Raw genomic sequence first — 27190 nt, forward strand, 5'->3', positions numbered from 1 at the left:
CATCCATTTTCCAACCCGCTGAATCCGAACACAGGGTCACGGGGGTCTGCTGGAGCCAATCCCAGCCAACACAGGGCACAAGGCAGGAACCAATCCTGGGTAGGGTGCCAACCCACCACAGGACACACACAAACACACCCACACACCAAGCACACACTAGGACCAATTTAGAATTGCCAATCCACCTAACCTGCATGTCTTTGGACTGTGGGAGGAAACCGGAGTGCCCAGAGGAAACCCACGCAGACACGGGGAGAACAGCATAGTATATGTGGGCAATGTTATTTAAAGCAAGTACGCAGATACCAACAGATTGTTGGGGTAATTTAGAGAACAAAGCTAATGCTGCCAAAATGAAAGATTTGATTGGTGCCAAGAATAGCAACCACATTGGGCTTTCCACATATTCCAGCATGAAAGGTGAATTGAGACTGAGTCACCTCCAAAAACCCTCCATCCAGCAGACATCTTATGGTCAGAAGCAAACAATTGATGAAAGGAACAATTGGAGGTGGACATTACATGCATGAGAACAACAGCAGTGCCAAATGACATAACTCAGCACATCTTTTCACTGTTTCGGAATGGCGGCAGACAGCAGAACTTAGTTCCGCTTTGTTAGCAAATAACAATAATAATAATAATAATAATAATAACACAAACACTGGTCAATGGCAGAACATTAGCTGGCCTGGTAAATTATGATTCCTGATAGTTTAAACCAATGTGAGGAAGAGGATCTGAAAAAAAAAAATTAGTGTTCATGCACTGGGCCTGCATGGTGTTAACAATATTAACTAGGGCCGGTGATATAATACTGCTGGGTAAATGTTTTAGGCACACACTGAGTCCTTTGATTAAAGTAGAAGAATGTTTGTATTGAGGAACAATTTCCTATTAATTAGCTGTACCTAACAAAGTGACCTGTCAGTGTATAAAATGTATCAACATAAAATAGCATTGGCAATTGTCATAGTCACAGGAGCTCCATTAGAAAATGGCCTTTAAAGCAGGAAACTGTTCCATGCTGCAAAGCTAAGATATGCCTGGAAGAACTCCAGGAGCATGACCATGAGTTCAGCTTAATGCAGAAAACCCATTCACCAGATATCAATCCAAATGAACTTCTTTTAGAAGAAATGGTAGTAATTATCAGGCATCTAATTTACCACAATTATGGAGTGATTTCAAGTCTACAATGAGGCCCCATCTCATTATCACTGTGCAAGGCAACAACTACCTCTGACCATAATGCCTCACTTTACAAACAGACTTTTTCCTAGACATAACCACAGTGGGGCTGCTAAAAATAAATTGCACCTGTAAGTGGATCCCATGCTATTTGGACGTTTTGTTTATTGTGATTTATGTTTTTCTCCACAATACAAAATGGGATCAAAGAAACATTGTGATTACAATTGCCTGTAGTCGCTGAGGTGTGGAATGAAATATGCAGGATGGTAGGTTTAAATGTCACTGCTCTTTCACTATTTGATCCTGAACAAGTCACTTAATTTGGATACAGACATGCATGTGTAACTTGATAGGAAATAAACATTTAAAGTACTTTGTGGGGCTGCTCAGCTCAAAATATACCATATACTGTAAACTGAAGAATGATTGATGGCAATTTACAAAAAAGGGAATGCAATAGTCATCATTTACCCATTTTAAGACTAGAGTTTGCCATTATAGGGGCAGTATTACAGTGGTTTGCTCTGCAGCTTTACAGCTCCCGAGTCCAGGGTTCAAGTCCTGCACTATTTAGTGTCTATCCTGAAGTTTCTTGATTCTTTTTTCCAATGTCTATGTTTGTTTCCCCTCAATGTATTTCAGTTTTCCTCCTGCATTCCAAAATCATCATGACAGATTAACTGGCAACTGTAAAGTTGCCCCTGGCTAAATGAGTGTGTCTTACAATCAGCTGGCACCCCATCACAGAGATATCTTTTGCCTTACATCCAATGTTTTATTTAGGCCTTCCAACCTGGGATTGGGTTAAATGGGTACACTAATGGATGGGTGAGCGAACTTTGGATGGCTGTAGGGAAGAATAAGCATAGAGTATAGATGGGCACATCACTACACATATCCACATTCATTTATACTCATTAATTCGATAGTCACCAGTTTTTTATGATGAGAGAGGAAATGTTAGCATCCAGAGAAAGCCCACTCAAACACACACATGGGGAGGACAATGCATGTGAGTTAAAACTGGGTGACAGGAACTGTAATGCTGGAGCACTACTTGCTGTACCACTATGCCATTTTGCCAGAAACCTGAGGTTAAAATGAACATAAAATCATTTAATATATATAGATATGTATATAAAGGTTGTTCTCTCCCTAAAATATACAGTTTGAATAAGATCATATTTCAGTCAAAGTATCACACATCCCAAAGAGCGCATGTCATTATTCAAGTACAAGTAAGACAGCATTGAAGCTTTCACACTAATGAATCAATTTTACAGCATAATAAACCTGGTCGTGTCCAGGTAACTAACCTGACTAGCTAAATAATTCTTGCGAAATTAAAAACTGCTTACAATGTTGTTTTTTCAAATTTACTTTAAGACATTATGAAAGTAACTATGCTATCTGTAACTTTTTCTGTTTCGGTTTGAACACTTTCATCTTTATAAAGCAAACATACAGTTTGAAATCCAGTTAGCCTTTGTACATTTGGTACATAAAAGAATGCATGTGAAAACACAGTGAGTGTCACTTACACCACCGCAGAATAAGGAAATATAAAACTCCCTGCAAGACTTTGATTGTTTAGTTGTGTGAGATCAGAAAATAGTTTAAACAATAACATAAAGCAGAAAGTTCAATTATTAACATAGTAATAAATCATATCATATCACAGCAATAAAGCTTTGTATCTATAAGGTGTGTTGAAAAAAACCAATTACTCCAAAATATTTCCTTGACAAATGATATCCATGGCAATGTATTCTCATCACTTTTATAAGTTGTTTTTTCTAACAAGTAACTAACCAGCCTGAGCAGATCCTGAAAGGAAATTCTGAAGTAAGGATGCAGCCTTTGATGGACTGGCATCTCATGCAGGGTAATGTTGTTAGGATAGGTTTTGACCTCATGTAGTCCTAGTCCTGAATGTGAATTAAGCACGGTCAAGAAGAGGATGGATGGAAGGATGGAACTGCATTAAAAAGGTCAGTAGCAGCAGTTGTAATAAGTAGTAGCAGCAGTTTTGCTAAACTGTCATGTGCACAGACTGCAGTGAAATTCTTAAAGGCCACAAGTTGTCATATATCCAGCTGAATTTATTACTTTTTGTCATATTTTGCAGATAAAAACTGTAAGGTCTTCAATGCATCTGTGCATTATTGTGAAGATCAATAGATAAAATCATGAATTAATTCATAGTTAGAGTCATATAGGTACAATTTTCTGTCAGGTCATTGAGTGTATTTGTGTTGATAGACACTGACATCACTACTAGGACACATTGCTTTTTTGAGTACACTGTTGACTAGAAAGGCTTTGGCTTTCCAGCTCCCTAAGACACAGAACTGAACTCAGTAGTTGGATGGGTTGGGTATGTTTATGTAATTCCTTAAACAATTGATGCTTCAGTCTAAGATGCTTATTCAGGCTCATGATTTACACATTTGATGTGTCTTTACACATTGATTTCTGAATCAACTAGAAGTGGTCTTCATTTTTATGTTCAGGAAACGTTAGTGTTAAGTTAGAGAGCAGTTAGCATTGAACCAGTGGTCTCAGACTCCAGTCCTGGAGGGCCGCAGTGGCTGCAGGTTTTCATTCTAACCCTTATTAATTGGTGACCAGTTTTTCTTGCTAATTAAGTCCTTTTACTTTCATTTTAATTGATATGGTTTTTAAAGATTTGTTCCCCTAAATTGATTCATTTCTGTTCTCTCCATAAATGGCACCCAAACAGAAATGAAACGTGAAGTGATTGAGCCAACAGAAGACCAAATAAGTCAGGGCCTCAAACTCCAACCAATTTCACTCACATCAATTGCTTAATTAGGAGCTTATTCTCGTTGTTAATTGAACCCGTTCTTTAATTCCATGTTTAAGCTTGTTGCTGCTCTTATTGTACAATAGCATACATTTTGAAAATTATTGATTTTCTCTTTTCTAAGAGCAGTGTTAAAATGTTTTGTGGACCTGAGCAACATCAGCATTCCTGAGATCTTCATCTTTCTTTAATTTCAGATATTGTGTGATGGACACAGTTCACTGTTAATGTTTTGGCTCATTTTACTGAACATCTCATTTTTGTTTGACTGCTAATTTAGGAAAAAGAAACAATTGAGGGGTCTGAGTCTTCAAGACCAAGCAAATTAAAACTAATTCAAAAGAAATTAATTATCAGTAAAAACAGGTTAGTAATTAAGAAAAGGGTTAGAATGAAAACCTGAAGTCACTGCAGCCCTCCAGGGCCAGAGTTGGGGACCCCTGCATTAAGCAATTGTTTCTGAAAAAGTAAAAAAAAATCAGCTATATTTATACCTTAAAAAATATTGAGGTGGGAAAGAGTAACCAAAGTTTATAGTTCAGTGGAAATCAGTGGTCTACAGATTCCATACTGTAAATATCAAAATCACATAACAACAAAAGGGCAGCACGGTTTGTTTCCTGGGTCCTCCCTGGACCCATGGAGTTTGCATGTTCTCCCCATGTCTGCAAAGGTTTCCTCCGGGTGCTCTGGTTTCCTCCCACAGTCCAAAGACATGCAGGTTAGGTGCATTGGCAATCCTAAATTATCCCTAGTGGGTGCTTGGTGTGTGTGTGTGTGTGTGTGCACGCAATGTGGGGGGCTGGCGCCCTGTCCAGGGTTTGTTTCCTGCCTTGTGCCCTGTGTTGGCTGGGATTGGCTCCAGCAGACCCCCGTGACCCTGTAGTTAGGATATAGCGTGTTGGATAATGGATGGATGGATGGATGGATAACAACAAAACATTCATCTGTTACACAAGAAACTGTGTAGGTATATTATGTAGTAATATATTTTAAATCTATCATACATAAATTGAAATTCTTTATTCTCCTGCCACTCTGCCACTGAGTGCTTGTGCTTTGGTTTTAAACAGCATCCATCCATTTGCTGTAGGCAGACATTACAAGTTCAACATAAACCTAAGCAAAATATTATCCATTCATAATCAAAACCCATTAATTCAGGGTCAGAGTCTGTTTGTGTAAAATCAAGCTATTCCTAGATCCAAAATTGCTTTCCTTAAACTTTGTACTATATCACAAAACTATGTTTAAATTAAGGAAAATTAGTATTTGGATTTGCATTGGTAAACTGACATAAATATTGAATTGTTTCTTATGTGTGAAATAAAATGTCTAGGTGACACATTTGAAAGAACATGTCTTGTATCTTGATCCTTTTATACATTTGTATATTACATTTTTTTATTTCCCCCAAGGTGCTCCCCGTGTGGACTTTACATGTGTTTCTACATGGGTCTCCTCCAGTTTCTTGACACAACCCAAACACATGCAGGGGCCCTGTCTAGGGATTGTTCCTGCCTGCATCAGTTGCTTGCTGGAATAGGTTCCATCTGCCCCGTGGCACCACCCTGGATAAGCAAGTATAGAAAATGGAAGGATCAGTAAACAAGAAAATCAACCCTGACCCAAGCAACTCGTCACCTACCCTTAAAACAGACAGAAAAATATTCTGTACAATTTCAATTACAGATTAGTTTGCTATTTCAGAAATTAACTTGAGAGAAGTTATTTTGACTTGTATATTTTTGAGACAGTTCTTTAATCTTTCTTACATTCGATAGCCACTCCTGGTGGCATACAGATCTTCATGTAATCAGTAGAGAATTGAAACATTAGTGTGTATATGCCAGGCATTTATACTGTACCTGCCTATACAAATAGAATTGTGGTGGCCTGAGAAAGTTTATGTTATACATCACACATAAATATTGTATCTATCTCATAAATGAAGCAAATAAATAACAGAAAACACTGCCCCAAACACATTGGAATATTATGCCATACATACATTTTTTAACTAGCTAAAAAATAAGAAAGTACTTATTTTTCAAGAAGTAGACAAAGAAATTTTAAAAAGCAGCATTCTCTGCCATTTAAATATTGTTAATGGTATTTGGATACTTTTTCATAATTTAAAGTTTTAAGCGTGTTAATGTATGTGAGGCTTACTTCACGTTGTAATTTTATATCCTGAACAAGGTACCATTTTTGACATGGGATGTGATATAATATTGGGATAGATAGCGACTGCAGAGTGTGATTCAGTATCAGCATTCAGAAGGTCATCCATATTCTGGTGGTGAAACATTTCTAGATTGTGGTCTAGACAGTTTTTAGAGTGGAAGCAATCAAAGAGAGGGTTTTGATTCATACATCTCATTATCTGACAGGAAACATCAGCACCTAAGAAAGAAGAGAAGATCATTTAGTACATCTGGCTTTTTTGATTAGCTAATAATTATTCGCTCATCCAGTGATATTAAAATACTGTATTTCCCTTTATTTCTGTTGATATCATTGAATTAGAGGCATGCAGGATTAACTTAGCTTTTTGACAGAAAGGACAGTTTTAAAATGAGATGACTATTAAGCCAAGGCAGTTAGGTCAGGTATGATACATTCTAGCATAAGAAAAGACTCTCGAAACTGTGAGAACAGCAAAAACAACATTTATTTGTATAGCATGTTTTCATACAACTAATGTAGCTCAAAGTGCTGTACAAGATGCAGAAAGAAAAAAAGAAAAATATAAAAATAGGGAATACTAATTAATAAAGAATAAAGTAAGGTCTGATGGCCAGGGAGGACAGAAACAAAAAAAAAACACTCCAGAGGGCTGGAGGAGAAAACAAAATCTGCAGGGGTTCTAAGGCCGTGAGACCGCCTAGACCCCACTAGGCATTCTGCCCAACATAAATAATCTCAATCAGTCCTCATGGTTTTCAGGGTTAACATGGAAGAATTAGATGATAATGGTCATGTGGACCTCTGGCCTTCAATCCATCAATATAAGGACTCCACAGGGCTTTGATCATATGGTGGTGGTGGCGCAAATCGTCACCAAAGAAAACCGGAAAAAGAACAGTAGAGAAAGTAGAATTGTAGTATGTGTCCTGAAGAAAAGCCACAATATCAGCCCAAGAAATGAAGATAAGAGTGATAAGTAGGAGACACAAAAATTAGGGATTGCAGTTAGATCTCAAAGCCCTGTTACTTAATAAGTTAGACAGACAGACAGACAGACAGACAGACAGACAGACAGACAGACAGACAGATAGATAGATAGATAGATAGATAGATAGATAGATAGATAGATAGATAGATAGATAGATAGATAGATAATCTTAAGACATTACACTGCCAAAAAGAATTTTATTTGGCCCACCAGCAAACAATGATAAAGCACTAATCTTTTATTGCTGCTATTGCCCAACAAGTGAAATGCATAAGATGCAATGATTATTTGCATTTCTTTTATACTGCAAAGCTTGTCTGTAGTAGTTTATAGTGAAGCCCCACATAGCTGAGTTTAAATGGTAAAGTGTATTTACTCTCCTTCATACACTGGCAATGCCTCTGCCTGAGGTCTACAAACTCATCCAGCATTTCACACTAATAAAACATTTATCACTGCCTGATAGAATGACTGGGCTCTGGGAGCTCAGAGTTGTCAGCCTGTGATTGATGCTGCGAGTGATCAATGTCCCCATCTCAGGCTACTGCAAGTCTGCAAGGCTGTCTGAATGACTTCTTTTCAAAAGAAAAGGCCCATCACTCTCACATTAGTATTTTTAACAAATGCAAATGATAATTTATATTTTTTTACTAGGACCACTTAGCACCATTAACAAATGGAGCAGGAAATTGGCAGCAGCACACAAGGACTTAATAATATGGAATTAGAAGAGATTGCCAACAAGATTACAGACCTGGACAAATGGAGAGACATTTTCAGCAGTCGGGGGTAAGAAGCATATAACAGTTAATGTTTTAGGAAATTCATTAAAAGCTGTCCCCTAAGTGTAGTGTTGTGGTAATTGAAGAAAAAAAATATTTAATTGTCTGTGTTGATGAAACACCAGAGAGGCAAGTCTAAGCTGCTGGCTGATGTAAACTAAACCTTTGTTGCTGTACATTAAATTATTCATTCTGAGAGTTACTTACATCTTGATTAGCATGAGCTCATAAGGAAAGCATTTATATATTGGATATAAATATATTATACAGTAGATATGCTATAGATACCATAGAGCATCTACATATAATAAAGCCTGTCTTCAATGCAATGTTTCATTTCTGTGGAAATTATTTTTCCTATGTTTTTTTAGGGCTGAATAAAAGGTTTTAAATGACATAATTCTCATCAATCAAAATAAAAAATATATATTTCTGCCTTATGACTTGGGTTATAAATTTGATATTCATTGTTTATTTGTAAGTACTTTTTTTTTGAAAGGGTGCTTTTTTGTGAGGGGTGGTCCTGGGGCTAAGAGTTTCAGGAAAAGCTTTGGATATTCTTTATTAATTTTATATTCAATTAAAGAGCTCTCATATAAAAAACATTTGTAAACCAGATTAAATAATGATTTGAATTTAGTAAAACTATATACATATACTGCACATATAGAGCATACTGTATATACATCTACATGCACATGCTGAATACACATTGTGTGTCACATATATTAACATGTAGTGCATAGCTTAACTGATCACATTATCCACCCATTTTTAGACCCACTTATCCAGTTCAGTGTCACACAGAACTGGACCCTATTCTAACAGTGATGGCCTCAAAATGGACAGGGTGCTAGCCCATTGCAGAGCACTGAAGTAACGGTTTCTGTTATAATCTGTTTTGCTTTGTGTTGCTATGCATTATGAAAATGACTAAATAAATATTGATTTATATTATATACTGTACTATTTTTGCAAGGATGTATATACATGTATATCTAAGTATTTAAAAAAAGATTTTGCTATCATTAAATATTTCTTTTTCTTGATTTTACAGGTTTGAATTAACAGACATCAACAACCAGGTATTTTCCTTGAATTCTAGAATCATTTCTTCTGTGTTCCCAACCTGGTGACTGATAGAACTAAATCACTTTTACCGTGAGTTCCTGATAAAATGTGGAAAAGCAGAGCCTTACCATGTAATAAGATGTAATATAATTTCCAAAAAAGCATTTAAATTAAGACACGCTTTTTAAAAATGCAGATGGACACACCTATTATAGCCATGGTTTAGTTTTACAAGTTCTTTTGTCCAGCTTCACAAATCTCCCAGATAAAGGCTACGTGATGAACACACTCAGAGTTTAAAATTAAAACAAAGGCGCATCTACATATATAAACCACACAATAAAAATAATTAACTGGTCTCTTCGGAGAAGTCAATCCCAACATGAAAGTGTGTATCAGTTCACTGGTATTCATTTCGCTATATTAGTCACATGCACTGGCTTTTAATTTTGTTGGCCACAAAATGCAATCTTCTCTTAATTGCCCATGGCAATGACATGCTATATAGCTGGGAGGCAGGAAGAGACAGTAATACTAGGATAGCCTCCTGGGTCGTCACATAACCTTCCCCAAGCTTTTACTAGCCTCTGACTTTGACACCCACATCAGACATGGACCTGTGTCACGAGGTGCTACAGACAAAGAGGAGACTGGAACAGTCAAAGCTCAGCTACATTGAAATACTGCAGGAAGAAGTGAAAAAGAGCCAAGATGTGAGTAGGTGCTGAATGGTAGCTAAGAGGCAGGCAGATCTTTGCACACTCACACCTCTCTTTCTTTACAATAACAAGTATGTTTTGTTTTCAAGGAAAAATGGCTAATTTTGTATAAAGAAAGCATGTACATTTTGTACAAGTAATTATTATTTCTGCTCATTTTTTAATGGCCGCTGCTATAAAGCACAGAAAACTTTTCTTCTTTCTTAAACCGGACATGTGAGCAATACAAGATAAGTTATGAATGTAAAAAATAAGTCCTTCAATACCTCTCATATTTATCCACAGAAAGGCACCATCGTAACGACTGATACTCTTCCCTTCTTTTACTATAGAAACACCAAGAGAGCCGCAAGGGTGACGAAGACAGTGAAGAAGGGGTGGGAGGACCTCAGCCATCTGTCAACAAGTCTCGTGGGCAGGCTTCCTTCTACAATGTCCCTTACGCAATTCCCAAGTACCTTGTTGCACCTTCAAATTTGGGCGGTGTGCCTATCACAATGGGCATGGCAGTGGTAAGTGTGGCTTGTCAGTAGGCAAATAAACCATAACCTGACCTGCTTGTGCCAAGAAAACAAAGGGTGCTACTTGAGCCCTGTATTGCTGGGTTGAATGTTGGCTGCATGTCTTGTTAAAACAATGCTCGCACGTCGGAAATATAATTTATTCATGGAATTCTTTAGCAGAGCACTGCTTGTAATTCAAGAAACACACAGTGTAGGGGGCAGAAGGATATTTAATCTGATGCATGGAAACACTAAAGTTTTATTTAACTCAATAACTGCTTGGTTACTACATTACAGCCATGAATTAAATAACAAACATTTTAGTAGAATGTTAAGTGTGTGATATGGTGGCTCTGTGGTTAGCTTTTCTAGCTCATAGCTCCAGGATACTGGGTTCAAAAACCAGCCACATCACTGTGTCTGTTTGCATATTCTTCCCATTTTGGAATGATAGATAGATAGATAGATAGATAGATAGATAGATAGATAGATAGATAGATAGATAGATAGATAGATAGATAGATAGATAGATAGATAGATAGATAGATAGATAGATAGATAGATAGATAGATAGATACTTTATTAATCCCCAGGGGAAATTCACAAATGAATGAATGAATTTTTCACTTTTGTGTTTCCCCACATTCTAAAGATGTGTGTTTAGTTTAACTGACAACTCTCAATTGACCCCAAATGAGTTAAGTTTTGTAAGTGAGTGTCTCAACTGATAAACGCCTGCCCAGGGGTTACTGCATTTTCCATTCTTCCAAGATGGGCTCCAGCCCTCGTGACCCTGTACTGGTTTAAAAATTAATGGATGATCTATCAATATGGGAAAGCATTTTTTTAGAACTACACCCTTGTGATTGTAAGCAATGCTTTGCAGCCAGATGCAGTAGTTCTTACTTAAACTTGACATTGAATTTATTTTAACTCAAGTGAACCTACATTACTGTTTCTTCTGTGTCATTTCAATGGTTAGCATATGAATATGTTAAAGGTAAACAGTTAGCACAGTTAAGTTAAACATCTGGCAATGATTATTAATAACAGAAAAGATCCCTTTCATTATATATTTAAGCAAATTAACTGGTTTGTTTTGAGGACTTTAAATATTTGCATAGATTTATCTTTCTCTCTACAATGAATATTCAACCCCCAATGAAAGGTAATGATCATTATGAATGAGAATGTCATACATTTTAATGGAGTTTTCTGTCATTTTATCATTTCTTTATTACTTAAATACCTGTTTTACAGGAACTACGAAATATCCTTTTTGGAAGCACATTCCACATTTTTAATTTCGAATGGAAGAAATCACACTTCAAGTTTCGGGAACCTTACTCTGAATTATCATATGCATTGGAGACAGAAAGGGTAAGTCTTTCTCCTAAAAATTTGAGCAAGGGCATAAAAAAATGAGAAATTCTTCTTGCATCTCCTTTCAGCAGAAGAAGTTAATTTAAAAGCAGAACAAATTATACAATATTTCAAAAAGTCTCTTAGCAATAATAAATATTGTAATTGCTTACATGTAGTGTCATTTCCATGTACTTATTTAATAATAATAGCAACTTCACTGGGATTAGTGCAGCTCCATACAGATTGTACTAAACTTTATTGATAATAATCCAAATGTGTTATTAGAAAAAAAGGATTTCAAGCATCAGTTAGTCAACAGTTATGAAAACTCCAACTATCTGAATGGTAATTCCCAATAAACTAATTATTACAATGAAAGAATTCATCCTACAGCCTGGCAGTGTCTGCACCAATAGGATATTGTGAAAAACAGACCTTATTACCTACTATCATGTACCTATCCATTATATTATTCATACTCAAAACACAGCACCTTTGAGAACTACTGAAAGATATTTCATGTAAGCATATTCTGCAAGAGGGCGGCACGGTGGCGCAGTGATAGCGCTGCTGCCTCGCAGTTAGGAAACCTGGGTTCGCTTCCCGGGTCCTCCCTGTGTGGAGTTTGCATGTTCTCCCCATGTCTGTGTGGGTTTCATCCGGGTACTCTGGTTTCCTCCCACAGTTCAAAGACATGCAGGTTAGGTGGATTGGTGATTCTAAATTGGCCCTAGTGTGTGCTTGGTGTGTGGGTGTGTTTGTGTGTGTCCTGCGGTGGGTTGGCACCCTGCCTGGGATTGGTTCCTGCCTTGTGCCCTGTGTTGGCTGGGATTGGCTCCAGCAGACTCCCGTGACCCTGTGTTCAGATTCAGCGGGTTAGAAAATGGATGGATGGATATTCTGCAAGATTCATTGTGAAAATCCTGATATCAATGTGTAATAAGGCTATGTTCTTTTTTAATTTAAGGGAGGATCTCGTGCCATTCAGATGGTTGTACAAGCAAATATTATCAAGTACCTGCTATTCACCAGAAACAATGTCATGGAAAACACCAATTTGCAAAGGTACAGGATGTTTTAATAGTGTGAGACACTAGGAGGCAATACAGAGTAGTATTTTGACACAAACACTCTGCTGCAAAGTCAAATCAATTCTTCAAATTCTGCAGCTAGTGGAGCTCTTGGCTCAGAATTGGTATATAAAACTTTGATAAAATTTAATAATAAATACAATGGTATGTTTCCAGTAGACGATGCAAATATAACTAATGGGAGCTGTTTGGGAAAAGTATTTGGTCAAATAAATCAAGACTAGCTGTGCTACCGGTCAACAGACAATCTCAGCGTATTCATTGTTAACGTTTGCTGTGTACACCATCTATTGGAATGTAGCTTGTAATGCAAGTAGTAATAAAATTCCTTGCATTTTTCATTCCAATGGATGGTACATCATAAACATTAGTACTGCTTTTACAAATTCTAGACTAAATGACATATAACAGAGAAAACCAGGCAAACACACGGACACTTGTCCTTTTAGTTAAGGTGGATGATGACTTCAATATGAAAAAAATGGCTTTTTCATGAAATTCTGTATCCAACAAATATGTTTGATATATCAATATTTATTTCATTATTAGAGTGGCAAAGACTGGATGGATTAATATTAGACAAATGTATGGTCAAATGATCATTACAAAGTGAAATTCAAAAAGATCACCAAGCCAAAATATTTAATACAGTCATTGTCAAAAAATACTGCCTTAATTAGTTTTATTTCAACTTATTTGTTCTAGAGCACTGCTGGCACAAATCAGTTGCATGGGAAAAATAGCAAAATAAGGGGACACACAGAATTCAGGTAAATTGTTTATCACTTAGGCTGTGAAAGGAAGATAAGAAAAAAACAGAATGTGGTGCAAAAATCCCTACATCAAATAACACCAGCCATGAAAGAATTAAAAAAAATGTTATATCCATCTGCGGTGGGCTGGTGCCCTGCACGGGGTTTGTTTCCAGCCTTGGGCCCTGTGTTGGCTGGGATTGGCTCCAGCAGACCCCCATGAACCTGTTGTTAAGATATAGCGGGTTGGATGATGGATGGATGTCATATCCATACCCACAAGGTTTTGCTTAGCTCACCTGCTCTTATGCTAACACACTAGTGTTCCTGCTTAGCTGCAGTAGTGTTTAAAGAGCACTCAAAACCCCACAGAGGTGGAACAAGAGAGATGACAATACAAATAAACAAACCTTTTCAAAAATAGCTTCCCATCCCCTAAAACAAAATGAAGAAACACCATTCAGCAAAGATCATAAAGTAACAACAACAAAATTACAAAGTTTAATTTTCTAAAATAGATCAGAAGATCTAAGGAATCACAACAAGGGCAATGTCCACATGTGAAAAATGACTGTTGTGACGTCAAACATTGAAGTGTGCAGCTACATTTACTGTGTAAAGGTACAATGTCAGTGTTATCTTAAGTGTCTGGAACAATGGACAAAATAAGAAATTTAGACAAGTCTCTGAAGGAAAAAGTGTGTTTAAACTGAAAAGGGCTGACATAGAATCAACAACAGACACGCACGCCTATACGCTATGGCAGACATGTAGTACATCAACACATGGGGAGTTGCAACACTCAAAATTAAAAAAAAAAGTAATTAAAAAAGGAATATTTAAAAATTCCTCAGACATCATGAAACGTTTTAGGCAATGACAAACCCTAGCCTGCTTTTGACACTAAATAATGTCAATCTCTCATGACATTTTTACCAATTTGCCCAGTAAAAGCTATAGTTTGTTAATCCATTGGTTCATACTGCAAATATGTTGCTGATCTAGCTAACTACACCTGACAGTTTCCACAGATTTTCAGACTAATCCTTTATAAACTACTCAAGTGAGTATTAGGAGTTGAGGCTGATTTTTTCTTTTTTACTATTAATGTTCATAAGTTCTCATCAATACCCAAACCACCAAAACTCTAATTTTCATAAGCAGGTAACTATTATAATTATGTACAGTATTTGTTTTTTTTTTTCACATTATGTAAATGTTGTAATTTTCCCCCGCTCCCTTCTTTGTTCTCTTTTTATGTTTATTGTAATATTTGTAGTTTTACTCAGTCCCTCTCCCCCTTAATTATAATTTGGGTCTTCTGGAATAACCTGAAATAGCCTGCATATGTCATTTGTTTTCCTCAGGTCTGTGTGTGGGTGTTAGCTTTTTCTCACTCTGATGAAAAAGTGTTCATGGCATTGTCTGGTTTTTAAAATAAAAACAGTGTGCTCAGGTTCTGTGGGTGTGGATGGCATGATAGTGTAGCCATGTGTCCCCAGGGTGTTTAATGGTGGAATCGGTTAACTGCATTCATGTGCAGATGCAGTCGGTTCGTCCAGCTTCTCCATTGACACTCCATGGAGCACAATCAAAGCACCTGCACTCCCAAATAGTTTAAAAAGACAGAAGTGGTTAGATCGGGGGGTAAAATGTTTGAGAAAGTGTTGGGAGCATAAGCCAATGTGGTGGAAGGAAGGCAGAGCGGTTGATAGCCATGCAGAGGGGCGAGAGTTACAGTGCTCTGGGGTGTGTTGTTTCCATTAAGCATTCCGAAGTAGCCGGAGGATTGGAGATCTCCAGTGGTCCTGCTTGACTGATGTCAGGTAACAGGACAATGGAGGGACTGTCTAAGGTGGCTGGGATGAGATCCAGGAAAAGGGTCCACAGCTATCTGCGTCTCAGCCCGGCTGCAGGATGTGAAGGTGGGACAGTAGGTGAAAGACACGCTGGGCTGTTACATAAAAAAGGGAAATGACGTAAAATTGGGAGGCAAACAAGGATTGTAGTAGGCCAGGGGGAATCTTCTGCTGTGGAGTAGACCAGGAATATGGTTTGAAAAAGATGCACTGAGGCTTGTCGATTTAATGAATGGTTTCTGACTGTGATTTTACCCTCATATTTTCAACTAGTTTATTTTAGCCTTCATAATGAACAGTGTTTTTATTGGGATTATTTAGATATGTATGACTGCTCTGCACTTTATTTTTATAACACTGGAATAACAAAAGCAGTAAGCAGTTTTTGCGTCATACTCTTGGCTGTCCGTGTTATCATTACCCAGCTCATCTCTGTTATGATTATCGAGTCTTCAAGAAAGTATGGCAGCTACAGCCAACCTGGACCGTCACACTTATGTTATTTGATTTCCCTTTTCCAGTTTTCCTCTTTAAAGACTTTTTGTCTTTAAAATATTTTTGTTTGGATTTTTAGTTTTCTTTGAGCTTGACAGTTGTTTTCTTGTTAGGATATTTTTTTTAATCAGCACTAGTGATGAGTGAAATAGTAGAATTATGATTCACATGCAGTTCTGCTTGTTTATTTAGTATTTAGTTTTGATATTTAATTTTTTTATTTCACATATATTCTTTGTGGATATGTTGACTTTTGTTGAAATTTAGACTTTACTTTGCTGGATATTTAGTTACTTTTACTCTTGTTTTTATTAGATCCAGGTGTTTTGGGCAGTTCTCCCTCTCCTTTGTGGGTTTTGCTTTTTTAGGTCTTCAGCCTTTTTGGAGTTTTTAGACCGTTGGCCCGCTTTTGTACATTGTAGGTACAGAATCACAACAGTAGCTAGGCACTCTCACAAATGCCATTCTTTGGATAATAGACATTCTTTTGAAAGACTCAGTGGAATGAAAGATCACAGACAACTGAATTTAATTTTGAGTCACAGAAGTCACTGACTTGCTTTCTAATAATATTTTAGCTTCAGGAAAGTTTGCTTTATGCAGGTAAAGAAAGCATTGAGTCAGAAGAGGTAAATAACTTAATGTAAGCATAAAGGGATGGCAAGGAATTTCAGACACAAAGAGGTTTAGAGGTAGGAAGACCCACAAGGGAAGGGGGCAGTGGAACACCTAAATGTATTAATTTAGTGGTGGAGTACCTATAGGCATTTAACAACATGCACTAGGCTTGTTTAACATTGATACTTAGAGGGAAATAAAAGTTTTGAAATTGTATAAGCTTATTGAAACAATATCACAGTGAATATGTGGCATAATCAAATCTTAACTTTTTCAGGGCTGATTGGTTTGACTGAGATTTCCGATTAGTAAGGCACAGGCAAGAGAAAAAATGGCAATGACATAATGGCGAGAGATCAAAGCGAATACATAAAGCAAAATACCCCATGGATGACATTTTGCCTATTATCTCTGAACTGGGACTATGACTTACCGGACTCCGATTTTGATACAAGTGATTAAAAACGAATGTGAGGTTCCAGCTTCAGCTGACTGGTCCCCAGCTAATCGTGGTGCTGAACGGATTCATGTAGCTGATACGCCTACAGCCATATTCGCCAGGAGGACTGCCACTTAACAATGATAAGAGGTAGAAATCAGATTGCAATGCACTGCGACCGTGACGCGAAGACAGCCTGGCAGCAAGCCCAAAGTGGCAGCCGCAGCATGCAGCAACAGACATTTTATATTGATTTCTTTGTGAAACCATTGCTTTTTCAGAAACTATGCTTTTTGGAAAGAATATTCAGCCCTCAAAGAGTTACTGTGGTCCTGACCTTTCACTGCAGTTCTTCTACATTTGATCAAGCATACCATATAATTTTTTTAATAATTAAACAATAGACCTCTGCCATTTTGTGCTCTTAGCTAAATTTATAAAGGAAATATCTTTTTTCCAATGGCATGAATAACTACATTTGTCATTTAGTCTTGCACTTAATTTCTGCATTTTGTAAGTTTTCAAATATTATTTGTATACATCTTCGGAATTATTTAGTAACTACTGACTCAGGAAGATATTTTTATTTTTCTTGAGTGTGGTACATCCCCATATTGGTTTAATCAATTTTTTGTACCTATGCATGAGTGAAATTTAAACAGTAGCTCCTATCAGGGACCTATTGCCTAGTTTCAGTACCTTATTATGTTGTGTTGACTCTGCTGCCATTAGATCCAAATGTTTTGAGATTAATTTAATGCTTTGTTACAGATTATGTGAGATAAGCCAGAAAGATCAAGAAAAGTCTTTGGCTTCAGCACTGACTGATATTCTGTGGGCAGCAGGGGAATGCCAACAAGCAATCATCTGCCTTGTGACCAATGACTCCTACTTCAGTCCAAACAAAGACTACAAAACAGATAATTTCACGGAACGAGTAAGACCAGTCACCTGTAATTCAGTGCCACTTCTATACTTCTGATCTTGCTGTTATTATATTTTTTACAAAAGCTGTATAAAGCAATTGCCTTGAAGACACCTGCATTCAAAGTGTGGAACCCACTGACCATAGCAAAGTGGGGAAACCTCTTTACTTTGAACTACGATTTGTTTTCTAGTTCTACAATTCCTCTTAATCTAAACTTGCCTTCTCCATTATAACTTATTCTGCCCAATATGAACTGAGCATGTGTACGGTATTTACAGTATTCTAACAGATGGTCACACGATAGAAAAAGAGAAGAAATGGTAGTTGAGCTGCATAGTTGCCTGGTTCACAGAGGACAGTAGCGCAGTAAGTATCTCAGCAAATAAGGGGGGCACACCAGAAACCTCCGACATATGTGCATTATGGTAGTGGGTCTGCTTTATACATTTGATTTACACAGGGTCTACCAAGAAATACATACATAGCCAATCAATACCTTAGCTTTAATATAGCAGAGCTTACTACACTTTCTACTTAAAATAATTATCAAAATATTCACATAATTCTAAAGCAAACACAAAAGCATTAACTGACCAAAGACGATTTTCAGTAGAAAAGCACTAAGCTTTCTTAGCATAAAAGGCTGTTTCAGCATAGAAAGGAATAAAGCATCTTGTACAAGTCCACTTTTCAAACATTACAAGAAAAGTTCTGCTCCCTCATCCAGCAAACACCCTATAATAGTTATGCATTTCACTGCATTCAGTCCCCTGCAGAAATATTGCTGTTCATAGTACTTTAAGGAAGGCCTTTATAATAAATTGCACAAATGCTGAAATAACTTGGATGGATTTGTCTTTTTCAGATTCAGCTGTTTACATTTCAAGACAAAGAGGATACATGGAAATTCATTTATGGAAACATACAATGTGTAAGTAAATAAACCAAACCTGACTTTGAAACAGCAAAGTATGGAGTGTACAAATATTTTAAAATGAGGTCATTGAAAGATTTCAAATATTTTATTTGAAATATCAAGAAAAAAAACAAGAAATTATCAATTTACCACATACCGGCTTGTTTCATAGCAGTCTTTCTTGCAAATGAAAGTTGGAAACTACAGGTAATGAGAGAAAAAGAAAGACATTGTAATGTCTCTGAGCCTTCTGTGTATGCTGAGAAATGAGCTCCTTAACCTGTCAAGTGGAGTGAGCCTGGCAGCTCTGAATAGAAATCTCATTTCTACAGCTCTTGATTTTGTTTTTCCTGGTCAGTAGCCTAATCTCATTACCTTAAGCAAGTTCTAAGGATCACTGGCGCAAAGTTGCAAGGTGAAGATTCCCAGGACAATTTTTGCCATTAATTGGTGAATCTACATGTAGCTTAAAAAGCTGCAGCTAAGCCATTAATAAAGAACAGTGTGATTATCATGATCATGACTCCCTTGAACTGTTTAGCAGTTAAATTTCTAGATTTACATTTAGAGAAAAGTCAAGCAAATGACACATTTTATTGGCTAACTAAAAAGATTACAGTATGCAAGCTCAAGGCCCCTTCTTCTAGATTTACATTTTAACTCTATTTATTGTTTGTGTAATGCTGAAGAGAGATATTTTAATTACATTTTATTTAAAAGCCTTATTTTCTGAGGTAGTTGCCATTAAGTGTGTTTAGGAATATGTAGAACAGCCTCTCTGAACCTTTTATAGGCTTATGTACTGAGTGAATATCTTTATGCATGTAAAAATAAACTAAAATGAACTTAACATATAAGGGTGGAGTGCACGTGAATGCTGGTAATGGAAGCAACAAGTTACCATCACGAATCAACAGGGTCAATCATCTAATGAACGGTGTCTGGCAAATAAGAATTTATTGTGGAAAAGGCAAATCAACATTTAAGTAATGCATATTTTGCTGTCTTTAGTTCTGTTTTATTTGCCATTTTAGGAAGACACTACTGATTCTCTATGCTGATATTTGTATTATCTCACCCCTCAACGAATTTTGCCCTCATTTGGCATATTACAGTTGATTAAGTTATGGTATTACCACCACACCACCTCTGTTGCAGTATTGGAGTATACTATAAAATACAATGTTTACAGCTAAATGTAAGAGGATTTAAAAATTGATGTATGGAAAAATTCTTAAAGTACAGATCTGCCTAAAAAATTATTATATCTTTCAATCAGTTTAAAGACGAGGGAAGCCATGGAGTGATTTTATTTCTGTACAGTCTCATTTTCTCAAGGACTATAGACAGGTAAGTCGCATCTACTTCTGTTCTGTAACTAATCTCAAGTAGTCCATAAGCTTGAAGTGATCTACAAAGTAAGAATAGAGAAAAGAAAAAGTCAATTTGCTGAGATTGCATAATTTATTTTACTATTTTTTATCAATATCTTACATTACAGAGCAGCAAATAACTTATATTTAGCTCTATTGAAGGTGTTTCTTTCACTTGTCATGAAAAGCTTAACATGAATAACTGAAAGTAGTCTTACCAATTTATTTTTTTTTTTTAAGAAGCACAATTCACCTTGGCGGTCCGATCCTTGGCTACAGAAGCTGGCTCTTGGAACGTGGAATGTCACCTCTTTGAAGGGGAAGGAACCTGAGCTAGTGCGCGAGGTCGAGAGGTTCCGGCTAGATATAGTCAGACTCACCTCAACGCACAGCTTGGACTCTGGAACCAATCTCCTTGTGAGGCGCTGGACTCTCTACCACTCTGGAGTTGCCACCGGTGAGAGGCCCCTGAGCGGATGTGGGCATACTTCTTGCCCCCCAACTTGGAGCCTGTGCATTGGGGTTTACCCCGGTGGAAGAGAGGGTAGCCTCCCTCCGCCTTCGGGTGAGGGGACGGCTCCTGGCTGTTGTTTGTGCGTATGCCAACGGCAGTTTGGAGTACCCACCCTTTTTGGAGTCACTAGAGGGGGTGCTAGAGGGCATACCTTCTGGGGACTCCCTCGTAGTGCTGGGAGACTTCAATGCTCACGTGGGCAATGACAGTGAGACCTGGAAGGGCGTGATTGGGAGGAATGGCCCCCCCGATCTGAACCCGAGCGGTGTTTTGTTATTGGACTTCTGTGCTCGTCACAGATTGTCCATAACGAACACCATGTTCAAGCATAAGGGTGTTCATATGTGCACTTGGCACCAGGACACCCTAGGCCTCAGTTCGATGATCTACTTTGTGGTTGTGTCGTCGGACTTGCGGCCACATGTCTTGGACACTCGGTTGAAGAGAGGGGCGGAGCTGTCAACTGATCACCAACTGGTGGTGAGTTGGATTCGATGGTGGGGGAGGATGCCGGTTAGGCCTGGTAGGCCGAAATGTGTTGTGAGGGTCTGCTAGGAACGTCTGGCAGAGTCCCCTGTCAGAAGTAGCTTCAACTCCCACCTCCAGCAGAACTTCTAGCATGTCCCGAGGGAGGTGGGGGACATTGAGTCCGAATGGGCTATGTTCCGTGCCTCTATTATTGAGGCGGCTGGCCGGAGCTGTGGCCGTAAGGTGGTCGGTGCCTGTCGTGGCGGCAATCCCCGAACCCGTTGGTGGACACCATCGGTGAGAGATGCCGTCAAGTTGAAGAAGGATTCCTACCTGACCATTTTGTCCTGTGGGACTCTGGAGGCAGCTGATAGATACCAACAGGCCAAGCGGAATGCGGCTTTGTTGGTTGCTGAGGCAAAAACTCGGGCATGGGAGGAGTTTGGAGAGACCATGGAGAACGACTTTTGGACGGCTTCGAGGAGATTCTGGTCCACCGTCCGGCATCTCAGGAGGGGGAAGCAGTGCAGTGTCAACACCGTATATGGTGGGGATGGTGCGCTGCTGATCGCGACTCGGGATGTTGTGGGTCAGTGGGGTGAGTACTTTCGAAGAACTCCTCAATCCCACTAACATGCCTTCCAATGAGGAAGCAGAGCCTGGGGACTCAGAAGTGGGCTTCCCCATCTCTGGGGCTGAGGTCACCGAGGTGATCAAAAAACTCCTTGGTGGCAGGGCCGCAGGGGTGGATGAGATACGCCCGGAGTTCCTCAAAGCTCTGGATGTTGTAGGACTGTCTTGGTTAACACGTCTCTGCAACATCGCATGGACATCGGGGACAGTGCCTCTGGATTGGCAGTCCAGGGTGCTGGTCACCCTCTTTTTTTAAAAGGGGGACCAGAGGGTGTGTTCCAACTACAGAGGGATCACACTCCTCAGCCTCCCTGGAAAAGTCTATTCTGGGGTTCTGGAGAGAAGGGGCCGTCCGATAGTCGAACCTCGGATTCAGGAGGAGCAGTGTGGTTTTCGTCCTGGTCCAGCTCTACATCCTTAGCAGAATCCTGAAGGGTGCATAGGAGTTTGCCCAACCACTCTACATGTGTTTTGTGGACTTGGAAAAGGCATTCGACCGTGTCTTCCTGTGGAGGGTGCTCCAGGAGCATGGGGTACCGGACCCCCTGATAAGAGCTGTTCAGTGCCTGTACAACCAGTGTCAGAGCTTGGTCTGCATTGCCGGCAGTAAGTCGAACCCGTTCCCAGTGAGAGTTGGACTCCGCCAGGGCTGCCCTTTGTCACCGATTCTGTTCATAACTTTTATGGACAGAATTTCTAGGCGCAGCCAGGGTGTTGAGGGGGTCTGGTTTGGTGGGCTCAGGATTGAGTCACTGTTTTTTGCAGATGATGTTGTCCTGTTTGCTTCATCAGGCCATGATCTCCAGCCCTCTCTGAATCGGTCCGCAGCTGAGTGTGAAGCGGCTGGGATGGGAATCAGCACCTCCAAATCCGAGACCATGGTCCTCATCCAGAAATGGGTGGAGTGCCCTCTCAGGGTTGGGGGAGAGATCCTGCCCCAAGTGGAGGAGTTCAAGTATCTCGGAGTCTTGTTCACGAGTGAAGGAAGAATTGAGAGTAAGATCGACAGGTGGATCGGTGTGGCATCCACAGTGATGCGGGCTCTGCATCGGTCTGTCGTGGTGAAAAAGGAGCAGAGCCGTAAGACAAACCTCTCAATTTACCAGTCGACCTACGTTCCTACCCTGAATTAAGGTAATGAGCTATGGGTAGTGACCGAAAGAACAAGATCACGAATACAAGCGGCTGAAATGAGTTTCCTCCGCAGGGTGTCTGGGCTTTCCCTTAAAGATAGGGTGAGAAGATCAGTCTTCCTGGACGGGCTCAGAGTAGAGCCGCTGCTCTTCCGCATTGAGAGGAGTCAGATGAGGTGGCTCGGGCATTTGATCAGGATCCCTCCTGGACGCCTCCCTGGCGAGGTGTTCTGGGCATGTCCAACCGGGAGGAGGCCTCAGGGAAGACCCAGGACACGCTGGAGGGACTATGTCTCCTGGCTGGCCTTGGGATTCTCCTGTAAGAGCTAGAAGAAGTGGCCAGGGAGAGGGAAGTCTGGGCCTCTCTGCTCAAGCTGCTGCCCCCGCGACCTGACCTCAGATAAGTGGAAGAGGAGGGATGGATGGATGATTTACATATACACCCCATAAAACCTCTTAATATTCACTCATCACTCATTCTCATCACAGATGGCCAATGGCCATGGCTGGCAACCTCAGCATTGGCTGAGACTGACTATCTCAGCATCAGTTCCTTAGCAAGGTCTCTCTGCTCGTAAGCTGCACTCCTGTCGGTAAGATTATATCCTTCGGTACCGAAATCGTTACCCCAGAAAGAGCAACATTTTCAATCTAGCTTAGCAAAGGTCAAGAGCCACTTCAAGATCTGCACTGCTGCTGGGATACCTACAGTATATCCTTTGACTCCCACAATGTTACATTTGAAAGGGCCAAACAAATAACAAATCATTTACAAGCACCTGCGGTGGGCTGGCGCCCTGCCCGGGGTTTGTTTCCTGCCTTGCGCCCTGTGTTGGCTGGGATTGGCTCCAGCAGACCCCCGTGACCCTGTAGTTAGGATATAGCAGGATGGATAATGGTTGGCTGGATGGACTTACAAGCACAGCTCACAATTATCCACTCTTCACTTGGGGCAGATGATATCAATAAACATGGCCATTTCAGTGAGATAATATTCAAACTTTAATTTAATCACTACTTGCATCTATTTGTGCAGAAACCAGGCATCAGATATTGAGGTCAAAAGTAGAAGAATCCAATACAACCAGAGAGTTTCACTTCAATATAATCAAGAGAGAGATGTCCATGTAAATTCTAAAGTTCAATCTTCTTAATCCAACTAAGGTGTTCTTTAAAAGTACGCGCCTTCATGGCATATCCTTTGTCCTCTTCTTTGTTGGGTTGCATCTCCATTCTGTAGGTGTCACTGTACTTTCATCCACCGACAGCAAGGTTTTAAGGTGCATCTTCAGAATTGCCTATGCCCTTTTTCTTTTTTATACCAAACATCAAGTTTCACATTTCTTCTCTTAAAAGCTGTGGGTTATCTCTCCATATTAAAATTTGTATGGCATCTGCTTCTCTGTCTGCTACATGACAAGAGATGTGCTTTCTTTTATAATGAGGCTTGATGACTACTTTTAGTAAATGATATCGGTCAAAAAATCGAATGACTGAGAATTTTCCTTGGACTTGCCACTTGTCAGCTGTAAGTTACTTTAAGCTAAATATGAGATACAGGTTAAACAACAAAAGCCCTCATTTTACATCTCTTTACGAGCATATGCACACCGGTGAGTTAATCCCAATTTAAACATAAATAATCTGACAGAAATACTTGTTCTTAACTTTTTCATACTTTTACCCATATTGTTATTCCTGTTAATCTATTTAGCTGCTAGTTCAAAAGAACAGATCTAAAGCCCCCCTTTTCTAAAGTGGTCTCAGACTTGGCCCACAAAGTCAGCCTTTCTTGCTAGCCTTTAAACCTTGGAGTCCATCCTCTCTGTCTCAGCCTCAGCACCTTATCACCCTATTCCCCTGCTGTCAGAGCCCCTGACAGTATGTTGTCAGTGACAAGCTGTCATGTGCCCTAAATTTGCTTTTCCCCAAAAAGATTTGCTAAACTGCTGTTAAAATACACAAAATCACAAGTATTAGTAGTTTTTCCTTATGAGCTCTCTATAATAAAGTCTTCATCACACAGTTTATTCACTTAAAAGGTACACCTTATTTAAATTGTCCTAAAATAAAAACACACAGGTAAAATATTATGAGTTTTTTTAACAAACCAAACTTAAATTTTTATCCCTATTACAACCACTATAGTAGGAAAATTCCTTGGTTATGTGCATATTTGTTGCTTATACAGAAGGTTCACTTTGGAATAATATTTGTGAGTTAATTATTGTGCAGATTCAGTCAACTGAAATGTCAAACTGCAAATAACATCTTTCCTAGGAGTATTTTTGTATGATGTAATTTTAAGGAATTTTGTCATCTTTATCTATTTTTGACCAGCAGTACTTGTATGTGAAATGTTTTTCTTCTTCCGAAAGGTTAAAAGAAGACCTTGACTTTACGACACCACACCTCCTAACTTTAAGTTTGGGAAATTTTGTGTGCAGACAGGTGGGGCCAAACTCAGTTTTCTGAATTTTACACTGAGTATTTGGCTTTCCAAAATTCTTACAATATTCCTTCTTCTATACCTTTTTTTCCAGGCCCTACTCAACCTCATGATGACCGGCAAAGCAAGTCCTAATGTCTTCAATGGTAACTTGTTATATGATGACCAAGGCAATCAGTTGCCCCATCCTCTACATGGAGTCCTAACTCGATGTGATGTTGGTTATCTTCATTGGAATCGGGATCAGCTTGAGCAAGATAGACTTCCAAGGGTAAATCAAGCATTCTTCATAAAGATTATTATTAGCAAGCATGAGCTAGCTAATGTGACACTGTCTTTCCTATGGTTGATACTACGAGCCGTGACACGTGACAATATTTAACTTTCTATATGCTGGTGAGAACTCCACAATCTTTACAAACGTTCATAGGTAAATTAGCATTGTAAAGGCTTCTTTAGGTAAATGCCCCCATAAGTATTTCTGTCTTAATGTTATGCTCTTCAATTTAGTTGACATTTTTATTTTAAGAACTCTACTATGTCGTGTACTGATTAGTTATTCAGTTTAACTTTTAATTTGTTATAATTGGAACAAAAATATATGTTCTACCAACATTATTCTACCAACATACCTTGCAAAAGACAGAGCTCCAGATAACTGAGCACCTTGTTCCAAAGGCCATATTAGTGCAGGTAAGGAGAAATGGCCTAAAGATGGTTGAATGCTGTCATTAAGGGTAAGGAAAGCCACCAAGTCAAAGAAGTATTTCTTCCTTTGAACATTATCTGGAGAAAGGTTTTCCAGACTGGACTGAGAGGTACAAGCAGGCCAAAATAGCCCCAAGTTTGGGTGAGTTAAGAGAATGCATGGAGAATGATATTCGAGTAGCCTCATAATAGTTGTGGCAAACTATTTCAAATGTTTTGTCAATGTTTGAAAAGTCGGAACCCTGTCCAGCATGTGCTCAGCATTAGTGAAGAAAAGCAAACCTTGACTAGCCATAGGTTTTGGGTAGAACACTAAAAAGTGAGATGGAAATGATCAAAATAAGGTACATCCTTAGGAACAAGGAGAATGAGACAGAGAGAAGTTTGACAATTCAACAGTCCAAACAGGGAGCCATGAATTGAGAATACCCAATTTGGGTCATTTGGACCTTTACTGAGAATGCTTACTGGATGCTGGGCATTATCCTCTGTAATGAAATGTAGCAACAGACTCAGGCAAAATGATTTCTCAGCTAACCTGGTAGCATCACAGAGTATCCTCAATATGCAATTTCTGCATGTCAGCATGTGTAGAACCTTTCACTATTACATATGCATCTATCTGCTTAACACACACGTTTACCCAAAGTGACTTACAAAAGAGATCAACATAATCAAGTAAGCATCAGCCTGGGGGATGAGCAGCTCATTCCACCAGATAGCAGCTACAAATGAAAAGAATCTGAATTGAGATTTAATGCCACAAGAAGGTAGCATCACAAAACGCCGTTCATTAGCAGACCTGAGTGGTGACCCACTGACTGCTCTGTTGACAGGCATCAATGATATGAACTTAATGCATACTACTACTGGGAGGAAATATAGTGATCTGAAAAGAGGAGTAACATGTGCCTGCCTAGGCTAGTTGAACACCAGACATGTCGCTGCATTTTGAATCCTTTGCAGTTGCTTGGTTACACATGTCAGTACTACTGGCAGAAGAGAGTTGCAGTAATCAAGACGTGATAATAACAGAGCCTGGACTGGGAAATGTGCTGCATATTCAGTCAGATATGGTCTGATCTTGCTGATGCCGTATACAATAGATCTGCAAAGCCAAGAGACCAGAGCAACATGAACAGTGAAGGACAGCACCACCCCAAGGTTGCAAACAG

The 27190-nt window shown here is 39.1% G+C and overlaps 1 protein-coding gene across 1 annotated transcript in view; it reads left to right on the forward strand.

Moving 5' to 3' along the window:
- mindy4b (MINDY family member 4B) overlaps positions 1–27190 on the forward strand; it is a 54229-nt gene that overhangs the window by 10218 nt on the left and 16821 nt on the right. Inside the window, exons 2-11 of the mRNA XM_039757991.1 lie at positions 7854–7988; positions 9039–9066; positions 10104–10283; positions 11535–11654; positions 12607–12704; positions 17665–17830; positions 18687–18752; positions 20017–20087; positions 25237–25309; positions 25402–25578. Coding sequence (XP_039613925.1) covers positions 7876–7988; positions 9039–9066; positions 10104–10283; positions 11535–11654; positions 12607–12704; positions 17665–17830; positions 18687–18752; positions 20017–20087; positions 25237–25309; positions 25402–25578 — 1092 coding nt within the window. The 5' untranslated portion in view covers positions 7854–7875. The remainder of the gene's footprint in view (positions 1–7853; positions 7989–9038; positions 9067–10103; positions 10284–11534; positions 11655–12606; positions 12705–17664; positions 17831–18686; positions 18753–20016; positions 20088–25236; positions 25310–25401; positions 25579–27190) is intronic.

Source organism: Polypterus senegalus, chromosome 1 (assembly GCF_016835505.1).
Source record: "Polypterus senegalus isolate Bchr_013 chromosome 1, ASM1683550v1, whole genome shotgun sequence".
In the NCBI taxonomy this organism is placed as follows: domain Eukaryota; kingdom Metazoa; phylum Chordata; class Cladistia; order Polypteriformes; family Polypteridae; genus Polypterus; species Polypterus senegalus.